The sequence below is a fragment of the Dermacentor albipictus genome, chromosome 1, assembly GCF_038994185.2.
Source record: "Dermacentor albipictus isolate Rhodes 1998 colony chromosome 1, USDA_Dalb.pri_finalv2, whole genome shotgun sequence".
In the NCBI taxonomy this organism is placed as follows: domain Eukaryota; kingdom Metazoa; phylum Arthropoda; class Arachnida; order Ixodida; family Ixodidae; genus Dermacentor; species Dermacentor albipictus.
The window spans coordinates 258,217,090-258,239,336 of NC_091821.1; the positions used below are offsets into that span (position 1 = coordinate 258,217,090).

Below are 22,247 nucleotides of genomic sequence, written 5' to 3' on the forward strand. Positions count from 1 at the left end.
AACAAAATAAGTTATCATCATCAAACTTACTGGCTTAATTTCGATTTCGTCTTGGCTTTATGGCTTCAGTGCTTCAGTCGATTTGGATTCGGTGATGGCGGGTAAAGTGTCTTACGCCGTGGATGAACTAAACCAAATGGACCGTGTTTTCGCGTCCCAGTTTTAGTAGTGCTTCTGGTGCAGCTTGTAAAGTGTGTCCAAAGTTAACTTTCATGTTTTAGTGCGCATTTCGTCGAGGGGTTCAGAGATGTCAGTGTGCTGGTACTATATGCAAGGGAGGTGCCGCTATGGCGATCGCTGCCGTAACGCGCATCCTTCTTTGGAATATGACTACGACGACGAATACGAGGAACCACGTAAGGGTTTTTGTGTTTGACTGCGCGTTATCGTTGTAGAAGTGTATTACAAATAGATTGTCTTGTCGCGCAGTACGTCACTACTGTATTTATTTCAGATACTTCAAGCGGTGGAAGAGCGGATAACTTCGATTTTAACGCCACTCTTCAAAATGTGCGCCGGCAAGAGCAGGCGAAGCAGTACCGCAGCGAAAGCTTCCAAAGGAGATATGCTGATACTTACCACTCGCCGCAGGCGAATCGGCAGACGCACAGTAGCTATTACAGCTACCAACCGCAGCAACAAAATAGGTTTCAAGCCCTTCGCGACACCGAAAGAAACTCCAGTCGGTACTCGGACAGTAGTTATTACAGTTACCAGCCGCAGCAACAAAATAGGTTTCAAGCCCTTCGCGACACCGAAAGAAACACTCATCGGTACTCGGATAGTGGTCATTACAGTCAGCAGCAGCAGCAGCAACAAAACCGGTTTCAGTTGGTTCGGAACGCCGAAAGAAATGACCGCAGTCGGAAGGCTCCAGCAGTGGAGTTCGACTTCAATAAAGCACTCCAGGAGGTGACCAAAGCCGAAGAACGTAAGAATCCAAGTGAACTGTCCAGGTAAGGAAAGCGCTGCTGAATTTAATTTCTCGGTGCTTCGTGCGGCTAAAGAAATGTGATTTAAGCTAGTTGGCACCTGTCTTCTAAATAAACGAAGACTAGAACGCTGGACATATGCAAACTCCCAACTGATTTCGATTTGAGTGTTGCAGCAGTATATATATATTGACAAGCTCCGAACTGGTTTGCTTTATTTGCCAATATATTTAATGCACCTGGCCAGTTCTCTAGGAGAAACTATTGAAAAACTAAACAGCCATCGAGAAAAAACTCGCCTGGCGTTATTAGAGTTCATAGTATCGATAAAGTTGTCTCTGCATTTCTGCTATAAGACATCCAGGGGTCAACATCTCAGTCATGAGTACAATGACTCATACTTCACACTCATTTCACAGGCATGAAATAGAGTGTTAGTGAGTAATTAAGGGTGACTTTGTACAGAAATGAGTGTCGTTCAACGTGAGCGTGCACCAACGTGAGTATGTATGTGTGTGAGTGCTGGTGAATAGGAGTAGATGCATGTATGAGCATTTGTGGGTGCCGGTAAGTGTGAGTGCAAGCTACTGTTGGTGTTGGTGAGCATGGGTAGGAGTGTGAGTGCGAGTAACTACATGGCCCACACAAATATCAAATATTGGTTAATGAGTATGAGTGAGTATTCACTTATCCTGGCAACCTATGAAAACATCTTGATAATTTAACTTGTCCTGCCACTTTCTCATTTTACGCAGGGGCGTGGCTCTTGCATCCATATTGCTGAAGTGCTCAAATAAAGCTTGTGTGAGAATTTGGCACATAAGATCGCTTCATTTTAGTGCCATTGCATTTACATAAACCATTGTGTATCTTTTGGTATATTTTTATTCTCCCAAAGTCTCGGCTTCTGTTAAGCTTTTGTGTATAGTCGACCACAAAAGTTTATGGACTGCACAATCGGAGAAAATATTAAATTTATGAGCAGTTTGGCGACCATAGCCAATAAAACCCCACAACACCTTGTTATTCCTATGCACAACTACAGTCTGGAAATCCAGATAACGGGCTGCATGCCGAGGCTGCTGAGATTTTCAGCTTTCCTTTTTTTTTCTTCTTCAGATCCTGCGGTCTGTAAGCTTTTGTGGCTGACTAGATTTGTCTTGTGTGTGCCTAATTTACTCTACTCAAGATACTGTATTTCTGTATTTTTAATACTTTTGTGGGTATTTGAGTATTTCAGAAATACTTTCGTAAAGTGTTTAGTACAGTAACTTAAGTACTTATTAGTGGAATTTTGTAATCTTTATTTAATATACACTTCAAGACACTTCAACTGATTTTGACTGGTTGCAGATGCAGGAATACATTGCTTTGCTACTTTATTCGTGGCGTGTTCAGGCATTTTTAGGAACTATTGCTGTGATGTCATGCGCACCTATTGTCTGAAAAGTTTCACAAATTGGCACTCGAAAAGCTGGCACACTGCTCTTTATGATGGCTGCTTGCGATCGTGTTGGCATGACCGTGTTTTGGGCAAAGCAGCAAGATTTGCTCTGCAGCCAACTTCCTCTGCACTAAACAAAACGAATGGTGAGAACTCTCCTTCCATAACACGCCAGCATACATAAGAAAGTGCAGCTGCACAGCAACTGCACTCCTAATTTGATTATGACAGTGGAACCACAATGCGACATTGGTATTGCATTACTCTTCCCTTTCAGCATTTTTTTTTCTCAACCACAATGCTGCTATGCCGAAGAGTGGCTTTCAATGTCGCCAGCTATATCTTCAAAAAGAAGGCAGGCTGTCTTACGCAAACTTTTAATAGCAGCTCTTTCTTGGGGCGAGCAAATGCTTTTGTAATTTGGCCCTTTGCTTTCTTTGACAAAGTAAAGCACTGCAACGGCGTATTTTGTTTGGGCAGTATCTTGCATTTTGACACTATCCTAAAAGTAATGAATTACCTTTGTCTGTGTTTTGTACTCTACTCAGATACTTTTGCAATTTAGTACTCTATTGAGTAGATTTTTTGGTCAGAATTTAGTATTTTATCTTGCATTCTTTCTTTTAGTATCTTGTACAGTTGACCGATTCTTTAACAGTACCGCACAAGCGTAGACTGGCCGGCTGGTCAGTGCCTTCCAACAGCGCGTAGCGACAAGATAAGCAAGACTAGCACATGTGCATTAAGTTCACTGGAAGCGCAAGTTTTGCCTGCTAGGCTCTTTCCACCAGCATGACACAGCCCCTGGCACAATTTACTTTGTGCAAGCTCCCCGACTAATCGGAGATAACAGCTTTCAGTGAACTTGGTGTACATGTGCTGCTACTCTTGCTGATCTCATCACATGACTCTAACAGCCATTCGTCATTCGCGCGGTACTGTTGAAGAACCTGTCGACTTTACATATCTGGTGCATACAGCACTACCTCCTTGGATGCAGCTTGTTTCTTGTCATATTTTTTTTTCCAGTGATGAAGCTGCTGTTGTATCAGACATGAAACAGTGGCAGGCAAGTGGGCAGTGGCTGTTCACATGCTATGGGCCATTTGGTAATTCAGCATCGTACCCTGGATTTTGTGATGTTTCAATGGAGGAGTTGCGGCTTGACTTCTATAACGCATTTCAAGCAGGAGCAGTTGGTGACTATGTAAGTTAAAGCTTATTGATTGCTAGACTTGTTTAATGCATTTAAAGCAGGAGCACTCGGGGACTATACATGAAAGCATATTTTCCACAGTATTCTTCCTTTAAAATATGTCCCGCATTTTTTCAGTCCAATCACGTGAAACAAGCTGCTACAAATGTGCAGCAGAATATTCAGCACTTGCTGTTAATGCCTCCAGATGTAAGGACCTGCTTGGTAAGTGCTGTACCCATTGCATCCTAAAATGACCTGCGCTCTAGATTTTCATCGGCCTAATTAAGCCCACTGCAAAGTGCAGGCCTCTTCAACAGAGGAAAGTTCATTTAGCCCTCTCATGCATGAACCGAACATATTTTATGACCATGAATTTTATAATCTCATCTTCTCTGCTGCCTTTGCATTTTTCTTCCCTTCACAGCCATCCTATCTCCCTGATAAAGCACTCATTAACTGCATTACATGACCTGCTAAATTCCACTTCCTTTTAATCTCAATTAAAATATCTGTTGCATTTGATCCCAGATTAGTTTGATTTCTAATTCTTAACATTACACCTGTGATTTTCTTTTCTATCGCTTGTTGTGCACTCCTTAGTGGCCTCTCACTTTTCTCAGGCTCTAAGTTGTGGGCCGGTGAGTTAGTACTGGAGCAATGCAACAACTATGCTATGCCTCCAAAATTGTATTTTTAATGAGAAAGCTTTACAAATTGCACACATGTTGCTTTTATTTATGCTTTATGGTTCTAGGTAGACATAAGGTGTGCAAACAGTTTCCCTTGTCAAGTTCGTAACTACATTCGCAAATAATGTTTAACACTGGAGGACATGGAATTTGCAAAAGGAAGATAGCCAGTATTCAAAGCATACCCATTTGCTAGAAATCCTGTGCTTAGCACCACTGTTAAATGTGTCCTCAGAATGAGCAGCTAAGTGTATTTGCTGCTTCAGTCAACACTTATTAGCACTGCATATTTTTAGTGCTGATAAGTATTAACTGGAACAGCAGTGCATTTTGCCACAGGTTTTGCAGATATATTTGTCAAAACTCTCACTCGATAAGCTTCGTACTGAGCAGAAATGCCTAGAGCTCCAACTAGCTACAAGTCTGCAACTGCAATACATGTTCTAAAATAATTGAAAAATTTACTTGCAAATCTTTAATTACTTGGCTGATGGTTGCTGCCGTCTGCATGGCATAATGTCCACCAAAAAGCATAAAGCTTCCACAAAAGCAGCATTTGCGTAGCCTATGTTTTTATTAAACTTGGACAAAGTATAACTTTGGAAGACTCGGCGCACTTTTAAAGGATATTAGTGAGCTGTCGTTCAAAGCTTGAGAGAGCTAAATGTGCTCTCTTTTTATTCTTCTTCAGACTTCCTTCTCACAACTTTGGTCTCACATAAACACTATGTAAATGTGCTCATCACTGCTACAGGAGGCTGGCTACCAATCATAAGCTCTTGTTTCCTTGACAGGCTATTGTACATTACCTTAGTTTTTGGCACAGTAGTCTTGAACCTTATACCTAAACTTTGATGGTGCTAGTCCTCTGTAATTTGATGCAAGTAGTTTCCAAACTTTAACAATACACTGGCCACCTATCAACTGCACATTTCTGACTCTCAGTAATTCGATTAGCGACATAAACATGTTATGCCATTAAATATGTTTTCCAAAGACCAGCCTGTTCCACTGATTGATTGTGGTTGGGCATTTCCCCAATGCTATTAGGAATTGCTTCGTGGTGCAAAATTTCTGCACTGCGAAGCACTGAAGTGCAGAAAAAAGAACAAAAACAGACGAAGGAAGAAGGATTGCAAGAGGACAACATGAACGCTCATGTCCTCTTGCAATTCTTCCTTCGTCCTTTCTTCTTTTTTTTTTTTTCGCTGCAGAAATTTTGCGTAACGGACCTAAACCAACTCACCCACATCGCTATTCTTATTTAGGAATTGCTTACTGAACATCTTGTACAGTACAGACAGTAAGCTGATAGGTCCGATTTTTCTGTAACATTAATCAGTGTCTAGTATTTCTGAGGTTATGAGGCACTGACTGAACCCCAGGTGGTCGAAATTAATGCGAAGCCCCCCCACTGTGAAATTTTCTCGAGAATGCCAGTTGCTTTAAGACATTAAAACCCCACAATTTAGATTGTGAGGCATTGTGCATAAATGTTTGTAAGCTTCTCAAGCACAATATTCCCGCTGTTCTTCGATGCCCACTTTTATTGAATCGTATTTCCCCCCTGAACATTGCTTGCAAATCCTTTCTAACTTCATCCTTTGTTACCTCGTTGACTTCCATGTCATCACTGCAACTGCTGTATCTGAAGGTTAATCCAGCTGGCCTTAGACATTCTAGTTTATGTACAGGATAGCTACTTCTACATAATTTCTTTTGTTGCATCTGAATAACCTTCCTGCCTTTCCTCGCTTCTCTTTCTATTGTAATTATAATAATACAGTCGCCTTCCGTTAATTCGATCCTGACGGGACCGTCGAAACTGGTAGAATTTTTCGGCGGTTGGAATTAAACAAGAGGCGGAAAAAAAAACACCGACACACGCCGTTGATTCACTAGGCAATGTTTGACTTTAAAGTTAGCTGCGCCGCAATACAAGCATGAGTGCGAGGAATTATATCATGCGGGAAAATGTGCCACTATTACGGGGCATAGCGCATGTCCCTTCATTTACACACCCACATGAACTATCTTCGGTCACAGTACGAGTACCGAGACGCCTAATAAATTTACTGGCAGGCCTTAAGACTTTTAGGTAGACCCCTGCTCTTTTGTTGGCTCTAAGTGATCTCTCGACTTTCGGAGTTATTTCATCGTATTGCCTTTCTTTTCGCTAGCTTTCCCAAAATACGGATGGTTTTTTTCCTCTTCTCGGTGCGCGCACGCGCGTGTAATTAAGGAACTAGGCACCGTTAACGGTCTCATATACCATGCAGGCACGCATCGCGGGCAACACGATGACTCAAATCGCGACAGCAACGTCAGAAACAGTTCTGAATGGCTGCCAGTATGCTTAGTAGGCGTCGTGGTGCTCGTACTATGATTGGAGATGGCGCATGCATGCCTGTGTAATTAAGGAACGCGTACTGTGTCCCGTAACAGTGGCCCCTTTTCTAGGCTTGGTACGCTTCGCCGCATAATATGACTGTATTGCGGCGAAGCTGATTCGTCAAGTTCGAATTATCCGGTGAAGGCCAATTTCGAGATCGAAATAACAGAAGTTTGGGCCCGTATAAACGTACGGGTGCTGGACGGGGCCTTCGATCAGGATTGCATTCACTGAAAAGTGGAATTAACGGATGTCTGCTGTACTGTTTATCTGCTTACTGTACTGTACTGCCCATTTTATTTTCCTAGAAAAACCTTCGTAATGATCAAGCCACAGCAGGTCCACCATCTTTTAGTACAGGTAATCCATTTCTTAGTATTTTTTTCTTTCTTTCTGGTGACTGCATGTTCCATATGTATAACACAGATTTCAAAACACCAACCACTTATGTGCTTTGCTTGTTTAGATATGAAGTCAATTTTAAGATATTTTAGGCATCTTTAGCTGAAGCGTAATTAATCCATCAATGTTGCACGTCCTAGATTTTTGACATTGTGAATACTTTGTGCCCCCAAATTCTATGTCCAGGCAAAAGCAGAGCTAGCCACATAGTTACACCAAATTAATGACTTTTTTCTGAAAAGTGTCATCAGGTGTATCTAACTTCTGTGTGAAGCAGCAGTAACTTCCTTCAACTGTATTAGTATGTGTCAACCCCTTACTAATTGTTGTATTGTCTTAATATGTGTTAACCCCTTATCGCATGGTGTATCATATATGGTACACATAGAACAACTCCTGCAAACATAACAGAAAAAAGAAAAATTCAAAAGGTAACATATTTCCCCAGAATCTGTGTCATGTCTAGCATTGAAGTACATCGCGACCATAACCTTGGAAATAATTTTTGAGTTATTTCTTTCTTGAAAAATGCATGGCAGCAGTTCGTCACACAACTTGCATAATGAATTCGTTATTTGGCCAATTTTAACACTTTAAATTAATGAACAAAAATACTGTGGTGTTTATTTGCTCTTTGTTAACCTACTATAATGTTTTGAAAGAGAAATACTTTCAAGTTGTGTTCTGTGAGGCAAGCATTAATTGCTGTGTCATATATAATACAGCACTCAGTTATAAGTTTTGTGGAGAACAGCTGAGATTTGTTTGTTCGTGAGAGAACAAATTTGATGGCAAGACATAATGTTTTTACAAGCTTATGCTGCTTGGTAGCATCAGTATTGTTAATATGTCAGAAAATAAAAATGCTACCACTGTTACAATAAATATAGCATGGAAAGTGCTCTGTACCAAGAGCTAACGGAAACAGCAGCAACAAAGAACTAGTGGAAGAAGAGGTAGGAAGGAGGCTTGTGTTAGTCTCTTGAAGGCTTCAATAAGTAAAATTAATTTTTAAAAAGTAAGCGCTCTAAAAGTTCTGGCCTAGATATTGGGGTTACTAACGATGTCATCAAATTTGAAATAACTTTACTAGATGAAACTGCGAGAAATGTGCTCCATTATTTACCACTAAGTGTCAAGTTTTTTAACAGGCTCAGATATCTTTTTCAAGTTTTCTGCAATTTCAATGCCCTTCTGTTTGGTCATAAAATATCCCTGTAATTATATGGTGTATCATATATGGTAAGCAACAAATTTTGCTTATATAATCTCAACTGCATTTCTCTTAAAGGGCCCCTCATCAGGCAAATATTGGTTATAAGCTGGAAGTTATGTGTCCTCTAGGGAGTGTTCTGCTGCAAAAAATTTTCAGATCAGCTCATTAATAGCTGAGATAGAAATATTTCAGTGCTGCGAATCCATGATTTCAGCAGGCGCACTCCACTGCCAAGCAAGACGCTCTCTCCATCCGCCCCGTCTAGCCTACTCAAGAGAGATTTGTTCCCCGCGTTCTTCCATACCAGACCTCGAGGATCACTTGACGCATACATCACAAGCCCCGCCTTCATTTTTTTTTTCTCCCTCGAGGGCGAGGGGGGGGGGCTACGCAATTCTGCTAATGGTGTCGCGTTCGAGCTGTTGTCTCGTTCGCACAGCGCACGATTTTGCGCGCTGTGCACGAGGAAACATGACTAGTGGTATAATTCAGTGCTACACACAGACTGAGGCAGAACAAGCAGATCGCAGAGCATGATCACGCGCTGGAACAAGGTAGAAAATGGCATAGTTTCGGTGTCTGCGCGCACAACTGCACAACGTGGGAACAAGTAGACGAAACGGAAGGACATCTCCATTGCTGCGGTGCGAAGTAAAACAAAAACGTGCAGACATTCTGTTTGTGTGTTTTATTATTTCTCTAAGCTTTAATTTGTCTCTTGAAGCAACATACTACACAAATAAGGGATGTTGTCTTGAATAATTCTCGAAGTCACGTGGCACCACCAGCGACATCACACTGCGAACACGACTACGTAGGCGCAGGGGCACGACTACGTCACCGTCTGGCTTGGAGCACGGTGGCCGTGAGGAGGAGGAAAAACAGCGTTCAGTTTGAAATTTCAGATCTTTCCGCGGCGTATAGCAATGTAATACTTCGCAGACACGATCGTTATCGCACAATGTATGCTCTGCGCTTGTCAGCTCAGAATGGCCAGACCTGGTGAGGGGCCCTTTAAGGAATTGATGTTTGTTTGTAAATATCTGTTCTAAAAGGGGTTCATACTTCTAAACACAGCTTGCCATATGTTGCCATTATCAATACTCGACTGCTGTGTTTGCTGGCTAGCACACAGAGACTAGCCTCGGTAGATTAGTAGTTATGGTATTGCGCGACTGAGCTCAAGGTTGCATGTTCGATCTCAGCTGCGGCTGCCACATTTCGTTGAGGGTGAAATGCAAAAACGCTCATATACTTGTATTTAGGAGCATGGTAAAGAACCCCAAGAGGTTAATCCAGAGTTGCCCACAACAGTGTGCCTCATAATCGTATAGTTCTGGCTCATAAAACCCCAGAACTTTTATTTTTTTTATTTTTGTAGCACAAGAAGAATTAGTGGCACAACCTATCTTGATTTCATTGGTGGCACAGAGAGGGACAAAACATGAGAGCAGCACAGAGGACAGCATTTGTCCACTGTGCTTTTCTCTGGTGTTTGTCCCCAGTGGTGCTGCAAGCAAAATTAATCAACGAACCTGGCCCAGCTGCCCATCTTTCTACAACCTGACTTCACATGCTTGTAGTAGCTTCACTGAACATCAAATGTAGTGTAATAATTTTGACATTGAAATGTGCAAGTGCCTATATATTATCTAGGTAATTGCTGTGCCAGTTTGTGTAATGTTTCACAATTTTATAAAGTGAATATAGTTTCTAATATTAATTTTTTGTGTTGCTTTGATGAAACAATTTCACTTGATCTACCTTCACTGTTGCAGTAATGCTCTACCTTCATTGTTGCAGTAATGCAACATTGGACTTGCCTGCTGCGTGAGATATTTGATAACATAGTGACATCTTCTGTTGTAATGTTGCAGTGTTGTAGAAAAAATTAGATTTACTTGCACAAAACTTTATAGACTGCTTTTCGCACTGCTGTTTTCAAAAGCTGTTCAGTAAAACCACCTTCAGCCTCAGTGATCAACTAAGCGCAATTAAAAAAAATGGCTGCATACTCAGATCAAGTGGTGCATGTTGATGTCTACCATTTTTCTTCAACAATATCAGCCTTTGATGAGATTTTCCTGTTGTGTGGCTATTTGTTATTTTTTCCCTTAGTGACACTCCATGCATAGCAGTCTAGAGGGTTTAAATCTTAGGAACTAGAAGGCTGGGATGGGTGTTCATTGGTTATGCAAGTTTGCAACTAGCCACTCTTAGGATGCAGAGGCTCTGCAGGAGGATGTAAAGCCATCACATAGTACTGGTATGTAATATCATTGTGCACAGAAAACCTGACTAGTGAATCAGTCACCTGGAACTACAGATGAAGCTTTTATAATGAAGCGATATCCAACATGAAAAATACCTTCTTTATGTGCAATGCTTGTTACAGGCAGACGTACTGATTTCATTAGGGGAAAACAATGTGGAAGAAACACCTCTGACAGATTAACAAAGGGTCTAATGCAGATTTGATAGCCAATTAATGGCTTGCTGTGCTGATATCTGTCACGGAAATCACAATAATTTTCATATGTGTTTTTCTCTGTCACTAATTCACAACCATGCAATGGTTGTCATCACACGGTATTGGCATGTTGGCTTGCTCGCTGCCATCCAGCCATGTCAGGCCGCTAAGCAAAATATGCATGCACGTCAAGAACGTGCCATTTCAAAGTGTTTTTGCTCAGTACAGTCGCCAATCGATTTTTCGCACATGGGTGCTGCACACAGACTCACTACTACGGACTTCAGTTTTGCCTGTGCGTATGATCTTGCACTCGATTGCCAGTGAGGTGTACTGGTATGGCATATTAATGACTAGAAAGACAACTCATCGCATAACGAGGGCCTAAACCCTGGCACCCTTGATGCCTTATTGGCTAGCTTCCTCCTACTAATTTCCTGCTTCTTGTACTATGCGACGCCTGTTGTTGACAGGATGTTCCGCTGCCATTGCCATGAGTGACACTGGCTGACACTCCCTGGGCTAAGTTTTTTACACGATACGCACAAGAAAGTAGACAGGGGGACAGCCACTGCCATAGCTTAAGAGGAAGCTTTAGCTCGGGTGCTCCCATCTAAATGCATGTTAAAGGAGAATTCGTTTTTCTCAGCAACCAGTGCACCAAATTTGACGAGGTTTGTTGCATATAAAAGAGAAACTTAAAATCTAGTGGCTGTTGGTTTCCAATTTTTTATTTAGAATGTCAATTTTTTATAAATATTGGCAAAAATAGAAAATTTTCAGAACACGAAACTATCAAATTTACAACTCTTTAACTCGGCAAAGAAAAGTGACATCACAATTCTGTGAATTGCATCTCATAGTACATCTAAAGCGGACAAAATTGATATGTTATACATGAATCTAAAAAATTTGAGTAATATGGAAATACAGCTTTTGCAGAACCCTTGTACACAACGTAAGAAATTCACGTAAGTTATTAATTGACATATTGAATTTCCTTGTTTGAATGATCTAATGGATGAAGTTTACAAAACCACTATATCTGTTTTTGATGCAGGGCTATTAATTTATAAACTTCCTGCTTCTATTTTTTTTTCGAACTTTCCAATTATTGAAAATCCTTTTCGTAAAATTCAGGCTTTAAATCGAAATTTCGCTTTCAACAGTAACTAGAATTTAACTTTGTCCTTTAAATGCAGCAAATTTCATTAAATTGGTCCAGCGGTTATCTCGTAAAAGTCTTACTCCTCTTAAGAGGAAGCTTTAGCTTGGGCCCAACTCCGACGCGGCCTATTCAAATACATGTAAAACGCAAAAACGCTTTTCTGAGATAACCCCTGGACTGATTTTAGTTAAATTTGTTGCATTTGAGAGAGAAAGTTAAATTCTAGTGGCTGTCAGAAGCGGAATTTCGATTTAGGATGCGAATATTATTCAAAGAATTTTCTAACATTTGAAAGTTCGAAAAATATAGAAACAGAAAGTTTACAAATTAATAGCTCTCCATCAAAAACAGATATCGTGGTTCTGTCAACGGCATCCATTAGATTGTTCAAAGCGGACAAATGCGATATGACACTTCATGTATTAGGTGAATTTGTTACGTTGGATACAAGGGTATAGCAAGAGCTGCTTTTACACATTTCTAAATTTTTTGAGAATCATGTGTGGCATGTCAGTTTTGTCTGCTTTAGATGTACTATGACATGCAATTCATAGAACTTTGGTGTCATTTTTCATTGCTGAGTTGCGAAGATATAAACTTGATAGTTCCGTTTACTGAAAATTAGCTATTTTTGCCAAATTTTAGTAAAAAATTGACGACCTAAATCAGAAATTCGAAACTACCAGTCACTAGATTTAAAGTTTTTCTTTTAAATGCAACAAACCTCGTCAAGTTTGGTGCAGTGGTTGCCGAGAAAAATGAATTATCCTTTTACATGTACATAGAAAGTAGCACCCGAGCTAAAGCTTCCTCTTAATGATAGAGCATCACACATGTCATGTAGAGGCTGTAGATACAGCTCCTACCAGGTACACCTCTAATTTGCCTTTTTATAGTTTATTTATACATTTCAATTAAAAGAACTTAATTATCCGTATGCTTTTCTTGACTTCTTGTCGTCATAGCTACTTCTGGCGATATCGAAACATGTGGCAAGCAGGATTGCTTTATTTGGCAGATGGAGCTTGAAATTTTCTGGTGAATTTTTTTACACGCATACTTTTTGCAAGAAATTAATTGCTTATCTCGGCCAGTATCTCTGCCTTCCACTTTGCATTATAAACAACTGTTCCAAGTTTAATAGACAACCACAGCATGGCAAGGGAGCGCTACAGCATCAGTCGTGAACGCCACTAACAGCAAAACATTTTAAAAGGGGCCCGGCGAGCAGCACACGGTCCTCCTCCGTTTCACTGCACTGTGCAAACTTGATTTTCTTTCACATCGGGCTGGATGCATAAAGGTTACGATGCATAGTTTGCCATGCATGCTTTGTTGCAAAATGTGATCTGTATAAAACGCAGACAATTATTTTCCTTGCTTATGCATCACTGAAAGCAAAGCTCCTGCGTCATCACCTTGATGGCATGAAGCGAATAGGTAAGAAAAATAAAAATAAAGGTACATGTGCTGGTACGAAAGACATGCACATCTTTGTTTAGCTTCTTTCAGTCTGAATTATCTTAGCACATTTTGAATATCTCTAAGGCAAAATGTGCTCCGATACACAGTCACTTTCCACCAAAACATTCCTTAGCATGAAGTCAAGTTTTTTTCTTTCAACTAATGAAACAACTGAAATTGTGGCCTAATGAAGGCAAGCATGAAGAATTGTGGTTATTTAGTTCTTCAAAAAGGAACCCGTTGTGTAAGCAGGAGACACATTCATTTTAGGAGTCTGCATAGACTGTGGGTATTTATTGATCTTATGCGCTGTCTGTTCAATTTACATGCCCAACTTTCAGTGTCAGAAGGCTGTGATTTAATCATTCTCACTCTGTTCTGTTGAGTTTGTTTTAACGATATTGTATGTGTCAACAGAAAGTCAACACACCGTTCACTTTATTTTTATATGTTATCCTGTCTCTGCATATGATAAATATCCATAAAACTGTGCTGTTATTTCAGTGCATAGCAGTGTGAAAAGCATTTGGTAATAATAAATTGCGGGATTTTATGCCCAGAAGCTGAAAAGTGGATAAGGGACGCCATAATGGGGAGTTCTGCATTTATTTTGAATTCCTGGAGTTAATTGCATACCCAAAGCATGGTGCACAAGCATTTTCGCATTGCGCCTCTATCAGAATGCGGTTGCCATGGCCCGGAATAAAACTCACAACCTTATGCTCAGCAGCACACCTTATCCACATAGCCACCTAGGCGGATTGGTTAAGTAGTGCAAATGTTAAGTGACGGGAGACTTTGAATACACATCTAGTATTTTTTTACTAACCTATCAATACAACTGAGTTTCTGTCAACCATCTTTTTCTTCTCATTCTTTTTTTCTAGTTTCATTATTGCTTGTTCTTCAACTGTACAAGCCATATGTCTTCTTTCTTCCCGTTTTCTTGGAAAAGTAGGTCCCCAGATAGGACAACGCTTCCTCATGCATAAAGATTCTCGACCATTTTTGCTACCACTTGAAAGAATCAGCATCTCTTTGCTAATACAACTATCATATTTACTTGTTTCTAACGTGCTCTCAATTGTAATGCGCACCTGTTTTACGTGACCCAAAAAAAAGGAAAAAAAAATATCGGCCTTGATTGTAACGCGCACCCATTTCCGTGACCTAAAAAAAGAAAATCCTTCACAGTACCGTGCACCTCATTCTTTCATACAGGAGTACAGCTTTCTCTCATTTGGAAAAACAAAGATTTACTCCCAATACACTAAACTTGCGTTATATAAAAAAAGTCAGTTTTGCCTGAAAGGCGAAGCATCGATTACGATAGCAAATTAGTAGACAGCTATATGAATAGTAAGGACAGTAGCTTTATTGGCTGTATAAACTTTTAAAGATTCGCTTACTAACTAAATTAACAAGCATGGTGTCACGTGCGCACAAGCAAATATGAACACGTCTTGCGCAATGACCGTGGAAACTCTTTATCAGAATGCTGGAGTGGGGAAGTGTGGTAGTAGGAGCGAGCGAATTGACCTTTGTGCGGCCTCTCGCTTAGCTGTGCACTGAGCGATGAGAACACAGTGCAGTGCACCTGGATGCATAGACTCTGTCTCCGTTGCAGATTGCTTTCAAGATAGGGACTGTGTGGCCGCGCCGTACATAGCAGCCGCCAGAGTAGAAAGCTTCTCCTGTTTGTGTCATTCCCGCGCGCAAGTTTCGGGAACTCCGAATGCCCGTGATGCCGCCCCATTTCTTTCCACCTCCGCACACGTGATCACTTTCCTTTTAATTGCAACATTGTGATGAACTTGGAATATCTTTGCAGTCGGCACTCCCGTGCTGATAGAGCAAATGTGGAAAACGGGAAGACCGGGAAGACGGACGGTGCACTAACCTAAGCGCACATACTACAGCACATGGAGGAAGCTACGGCAGCTAGGCTCGACGTGCATGTGAGGCGGCCATCTTGAAGTGCCGATGGAGATATGGTAACGCAGATTAAGGGTCATACTCGATAGTAGTGTGCATGCAATTTTTGGACCCGTTTTATCGGAAAAAAGTGTGCGTTAGATTTGAGTAAGTGCGGTAAGCAACCTCCTTCTTTTAATATTTCGACTTCTCATCATCGTGCTCTATGCTCTCACCTATTCTATTTTGCCATCGTGGGTGGGGGGAATAATAAACTCTGCAAAGGAAAGCAATTTCTTAGCTGTGCGCTTTCATCAATCAGCCTTGGCAGTTGCCACGATAAAGACTAGTCCCGTTGTCAAAATGCTGGCTTGAGCGACACCCCTTGTTCAACCACTGTTGATCACTCCAAGTGAATGAAATAAGTCAACCCTAAAGTTTGATTAACAGTGCAAGAACACCAGAGGGGACAGAAGAGAGAACAGATGTTTTACCAACAGGCCCAATGAAGCTGCCACGTTGAATGCGAACATGGTGTAGCTAGGGAAGCAAGGAGCGGAAAGGTCAGGCATGCACACACACCCGTCTGAGTTCTCCTTGCTCCAGTAGGGGAAATACATGCACTGGCAGAGAAATTTTATGTGGGGTTGTCTATGATTTAAGTCATCTGTTCTGAAGTTTATTTATCCATACAACTGCAAGAACAAGTCTGTGTGTTCCTTTGTTGGAACATGCAAGCATTTTGCTGGAAACTTAGCTTAAATTGTACTGTACTTTTTAGGAATTGACAGCATTCACTTTTTTGCTGCCTTGACAGCTCCAGCTGGCCTGCTACAAACTTCTGCAGCCTTGACAGCAGCACTTCCCCCTTTCACATCACAGCCCCCGTCGCAAGTTTCAACGCAGCAAAGCATGAGGCCAACGAGTACAAAAAGTGCCCAGAAAGTTGCAGAGACTGATTATGTTTACTCACTTGTTGGAAATCTGGCACCTGAGGAAAAAGAACAGTTTTTGGCTGAACATTTCACACCTGGAAAGATCCCTCTACGACCGCCACCAAAGGAGTATTGTGGTGTTGCTTAGACATAAGGCAACATTCTGCTTTGGGCTCATCAGTGTTGGGCTCACAGGCTTAACTACAGAAACTGTGTCGCAGCCAAGAGAAATGCTATGGCATGCCATATCACCACCTAGAGCTGATTCAGTATTGTCTACAAGATATGCAGTGCTAGCTGCCTGGTCTTTTGTACACATGTGAATATAGTTGCCACCTAGGAAGAGCTCTTTCTGAGCTGATAGTTCAGAACATTCTTACAGCCTTGCCTTTTGTACATTTGTACACACATGAATATAGTTGCTGCCATATAGAAAAAGAGTTCTTGTCTTGATGCTACAGCATATTTGATAGCCTTAAGTTATTTTTTAAAACAGGCATTGAAAAAAAATTTGCATTGATGAGCATGCCATAGGCCTGCAAACAAGCATAATAAAAGGCAGGCATTTTCAGAAATTGTTAATGGATGAAGAAGCATGCTGTAACAGCTTCAATCTCTAATGTGTTTTTGAAGCAGAATGTAAAATTCCCATAAAAATGTTTCGGTATTAACATTCAAATGTTATTTGTATTTTGATATATGTAACCAAACATGGTGCATAATTGTCTAGTACCAGCACAGGGATAAACATAGAAGAGACATACACAGCACTGTGTATAAATTAATAAGTGTGAAATGCAGATTGTCTCATGCAAGCATTCGACAGGATGCAGTGCAGACAATCCACTTTATTTTTTGCCCAATGCTGAGACCCGTTTGTGTGCCCGCCAGACTTGTGCAGTGCAGTTGTGCCGTTAAGTTGTACAGGTTGACTTGTGTCTGGCTGCATGACCATCAACCAGACTAGCTATGTTCACAAATATCGCCAACTTCTATGTACTATGCATGTCTTCATGCACTGATGTCGCTTTTCTGTAGGTATACTGAAACAAATGCGCACCTCTTTGGCATGTGTAAATATGCTGTGCCAATGTCTCTTAAACACCTGTTTGAAGCCCTATGTGACAAATATGCATCTAAGTTGGCACGCTTGAACTACACAAGTTCCCCAGTAATGTCGCTATCATTTCTTTTTTCCGTATCAACTTTCAAGGAAAGTGTATAGTTTAGTTTCTCATTATTAGTGAACTGCTGCAAAGAGTTGCACATTTGGTTAAATAATTTATGAACAAAGTGTCATTCATAGCATGCAGGCTGCTGCTATTGCTTGTTGCGGTCTGTGTTTCTTTTTGTACAAATTTCCACTAAGGACCACATGGATGGTCTTGAGGCACATCTCTTGCATAGCTTTTTCTATATTTATTGAAACACATTGCTTTGCAAGCTGTAAAGCCTCAAAAATAGTTTTATTGGAGTTCTTGACCTTTGCACTTATGTGGTAAATAAAATTTGTGCAAGTTTGCTTGGGGAACAAGCAGTACAGTTAAAATTTGTTACAACTGACAAAAGTGTTGTATGCAGTACAACAGCCTTTATTATGGCAGACTTTTGACTGTATTATGCACACATTACAAGCCAGAAGCTTCTAGTTAATATCCATTTGGGCTCTTCCAAGTTTTGTAAAATGCTGTGAAGCTGTACACAGCCACTATATTTGAACATCTTTTTAGTAGCATTACTTCATGAACTTGTTTTTCTGTTCCCAAAATGAAACTGTGGTTGTAAATAAAATCTGTACAAGCAAGTTACCCACTCTAGTATGTCCAAAGTGTACTCACCTTTGTTTACCCAGTAGAATGTGCTTGCTGCAGCTGCCATGGGACAAGGGAGAGATGGTACCAGTAAAACACCAATTCTATGTTAATCTGTGACCTGTTATCTGTTATACTTGCACCATGGGCTTGCATTCATCTGCTATTAGCCAAAAAAGCTTTATGAATCGTAAGGTGGGTCCACGCAATGCAGTCATACCCCGATAAAATACACAAATATAAAAAATTTTCTCACCGGTACTGGTGTAATGAATACGTCGTCATAACAAATATTGGATATAACAGCTATTTTTGTGTTTGATGCAACTTTGTTACGAAATTTGAGTGTAACGAATGGTCAGTTTTCTTAAACTGTATGCCATATAACTCGGCTGTACTGAATTGCTAGATGTCCTATTCACAGTGTATAGTGAATTGGCTGTTTATTTTATAAATTTATGTCAAATGGGCACTAAAGAGAAGTACAAAGTTATGCTGCATTGGCAAACTATGCTTCTGGGATTAAAAACGAGAAAAGACTTGCAATAAACAAAGGCTGCTAGCCAGAAAAAAAGAATGCCACCTTAATTCCTCGTTTAGTTGGTAGATGTTACTAAGCGTCTGCTTGTTGGACTGTGTGGCTTAAATTTCCACTGCTGGTAACTAACCTGTTTCTGCCAATTAAACTATGAAGAATGTATTAGCAGTCTAAACTGCTTCTTATTGTTTTAAATAAATCAACTAGATTCATGAATCAGTGTGAAACAATAGCATGATGAAGGCAAACCACACTGAGACAAATATGCACAAGTGTAGACTTGTGGCTGTGCATTTAATAATGTACATCAGCTCACCTAATTTCACTTCATATTTCACACAATTTAGAAATGGGCCCGTCTTGTTGCAAAACGGGGCTTGGCAAGCCCGAAAGGTGAAGCATCGATTGTGATAGCAAATTGGTGGACAGCTATAAGAAGTAAAGGTAGTAGTATTATTGGCCGTATAAACTTGTAAGCATAGGCATATGAACAATTAATAAGCATGGTGGCACGTGCACACAAGCAAACATGAACACATCTCACTTGATAACAGCGGAATCTCGCTGTCGAAACGCTGGAGTGAGGAAGCGCGGTAGCAGGAGTGAGCTAATTAACCTTCGTGCTGTGTCTTGCATCAACGTGAACGAGGCCGGGAGAAGACAGCACGCGGTGGACTATGTCCCCATCACAGGCGACTTTCAAGATACAGTGGCACAGAGTAGAATGTGCCCCACCCGAAAGCCTTGCGCGCAAGAAAAGACGCTGCCTCGCGCTTTTCTCTCGCATACGCGAGACTGTCGCAATCGCTGGCTCACCCTCGCACGCTTTCACTTGCAGATACAGTGCGCGGTGACAAGTTTATCACCCTTGGACTTTATACGGAACATCACGGCGACGGCAGAAATGCGCCTGGCGCAGGCAAATATGCCAATTAGGGGTGGGGTCCAACGCATGTGCGCTTACCATATACCCCGCAAATTTTAACTGATATAGTCAATATGTTGTGGAGATAGGTTTGCGCGAGGCTTACCCTGCAAGCGCGAGGCTTACCCTGTAAGTGCGATCAAGAAAGGATGCGATGCTCCTGCACATAGCGGCGCTCAAAGGGTGTTAAAGCTGGTTTCGTCAATACGACACAAAGAAGGCACCACAGACAGATCGTCAGCACACACGTTTATTAACGCAGGATGCAACACAGTGCGACAGTCGCGGCCTGTGGGCAAAGGGTCACCACAAAACCGATCGAGTCTGCATTGATCATTGATCATTGATCATGCAACCTACTCATGTCATGCACATAGGTACTTCTTGAATAGCGGCCGGAAAAAAAAATGCCAGCGCCACTGCGCATGCGCGAGACGTAAATAGGGCTTTGCGTTGGTGTCTGCAATGCTACTTCAGCGAACGAAGCTCCGCAAAAATTTTGTGTCTGTGAACATGGCGGCACCCATCAAAGTGCCGGCTCTCATGGTGTACCACATTTGACCTCATCTGCTAATGCCATTCTTAACTATGCACCACGTGCAATTCTTATTGTACCGGCTCTATTGCAAAGCTCCATTATCACCCATAAACATAGAAAAAGCTTTCTTTTAATACCAAAATGTGACCTCCTCCTTCGGCAAACTCCGCATTACCACACAGGCAGGTTCGATGAACACCGAAATAAAGTGCCAGCAAGACAGTACAGTGGCACTACATTGTACGTCAGTCAGAGAAAAATGTGCGAATGACGAACTGGGCCACTCCGACGGGCCCATAGAGTTTCTGCTCACAGAAACTCGCAAACAGGACCGGCCTCTGCTTCCTTTTATGGTGATGATGCATGATAGTGCACTGCTGGTTTTGATATGAGTTTTGCTAGCTGCAAAGCATCAATGGAAGGGTTGCGCTCTTATACATGTTTTGGCACAAGTAACACAGGCTCAGCACAATTTTCCGCTAAAATGCCATTTTAGCGCAGGATGGCGCTAAGGACCTCTCAGCGTAGTTTGGCGTAGCTGTTCCACAACTGCAATGCTGATTGTTGTCAAAGGTTAATCACGATATCATCATCAGCCCAATTTATGTCCACTGCATTACAGAGGCCTCTTCCAGTGATATTATTGCGATAGCGTTAAGGGCCCCTTGTCAGAGAAATTCCGGCGTTCGGTGTCGCTTTGGCAAAATTAATTTCGAACCACGCATACCCAGGCCCTCCATGTGGTGCAAGGAAGTTACTGAATTGAACTTCTCAAGCTAAAATATGTATAAAAATCGTAAACTATGACTTACACACAGCTTACAGACATGATAGCGTCGGATTGTAGTTTGAATATACGAGAAAACGTAATTCTGTTACGTGAGAACTAAGATCCCTTTTCCAGCATTTCTACGATTCACAGACCAGCCACGGCGTCTTGCCATTCGCGCATGCAAATCGACAAATCACAGGAGGCCACGGAGCAGTGTGCCCGGTTGCTTGAAAGACCTCCACGTGGCGCCCACCTCCGCTGCAGTGTGGTTCACGCAAGAGGCCGCATTTCTACCAGAAAGCCCTTTCATGCATAGCGTTTCCCGGCAAACATTACAGTTTCATACGCTGCAGTTGCCGGGAGGTGTAAGAAGCAGTCGGGGATCTTTGAATGCTACTGCGTTCCACTTAAAGGCAAAGCTTAAGCGTCCTCCAAAAATTTTAATTACCCGTCTTGCGTAAGCAGTCTCCACTTTATGCCTGCAAGTTTACCAATTTCACCAATGTACCTAGTCATCCTCTGCTGTCCTCGACTGCATTTCCTTTTCCTTGGCACTAGTTCTGTTTGGGCAATTGGTTACCTGCTTTACACATCACATGGTTTGCCCAACTTCATTTCATGCCCTTACAAGAATATTGGCTACCCTCGTTTACTCTTTTTCACATCAGACTTCCTCCCTCCTAACAGTATATAGATCATTTTTAATTCCCTCCCTCATTCCATGGTCCTTAGCTTCATTGTTACTCTCCAAGTTAGTGCCCCATAGTTTGTGTACCAGTAGAATGCAAAGTTCGTACACAATATCAGACACAAAATTCAAGGACAATTCAGATTTCCAGGCTGCTGAAGGCCATAATTCAAGGAACTTTAAAACAAACTTAAGTTATACAAAAGCTAAAAAAATCAAATCTTTATAGCTAAGCAGCTGCTGATTTGCACACATGCTTCAAGCTCTTCAGGTGGCTTTTCAAAGTCTACTTTCCCATTGTAATGATGTCAGTCCCCTTGTGGCCTATCACGCTTTTCCCAGTGAGGGATAGTATGCCCAGTTTCACCTAAATATACACATCATGTAAAAGCCAAATGGCTGAAACTTATTTTCCTCCAGATATTTTTAGAGCCCAGGCCTTTAAAAACGAAGCCTTGATGCCCGCAACCAAGTATAGCAAAATGAAAATGGCAGTATGGCTTGAACCGCTCCATCTAACACCACAATGGTTCATCAAAATTCTCAAAAGACAATATATAGGATTGTTTCCCCGCTAATGTAATTTGTTACTTTGAACGTTCAGATGTTGCCCCCAACCCGTTTTAAAGGAAATCGTTTATTTCCAAGGATTTGAAAGGGCCCTTCTCTTTCTTCAAGTTCAAGAGATTTCAAGGATTTCAAGGTGACATACAAACCGTGGGATTGCAACGATTGTGCACTTTTCCAAGGA

The 22,247-nt window shown here is 41.4% G+C and overlaps 1 protein-coding gene across 2 annotated transcripts; it reads left to right on the forward strand.

The window, feature by feature from the left end:
* Window positions 1-82: 82 nt before the first annotated feature.
* On the forward strand, window positions 83-18,041 carry LOC139054350 (nucleoporin NUP42-like). Of its 2 annotated transcripts, XR_011511151.1 has the most exons (7): window positions 83-356; window positions 455-956; window positions 3,406-3,583; window positions 3,710-3,796; window positions 6,964-7,015; window positions 15,207-15,369; window positions 16,107-16,242. XR_011511151.1 is itself a non-coding variant. In XM_070531217.1 (6 exons), exons 1-6 carry the CDS (start codon window positions 248-250, stop codon window positions 16,370-16,372), a joined length of 1,194 nt encoding a protein of 397 aa, XP_070387318.1. In that variant the 5' UTR covers window positions 85-247; the 3' UTR covers window positions 16,373-18,041. The 2 variants fall into 2 exon arrangements, 1 of the variants encoding a protein (XP_070387318.1); XM_070531217.1 differs by lacking the exon at window positions 15,207-15,369 and having other exon boundaries at window positions 85-356; window positions 16,107-18,041.
* Window positions 18,042-22,247: the final 4,206 nt, after the last annotated feature.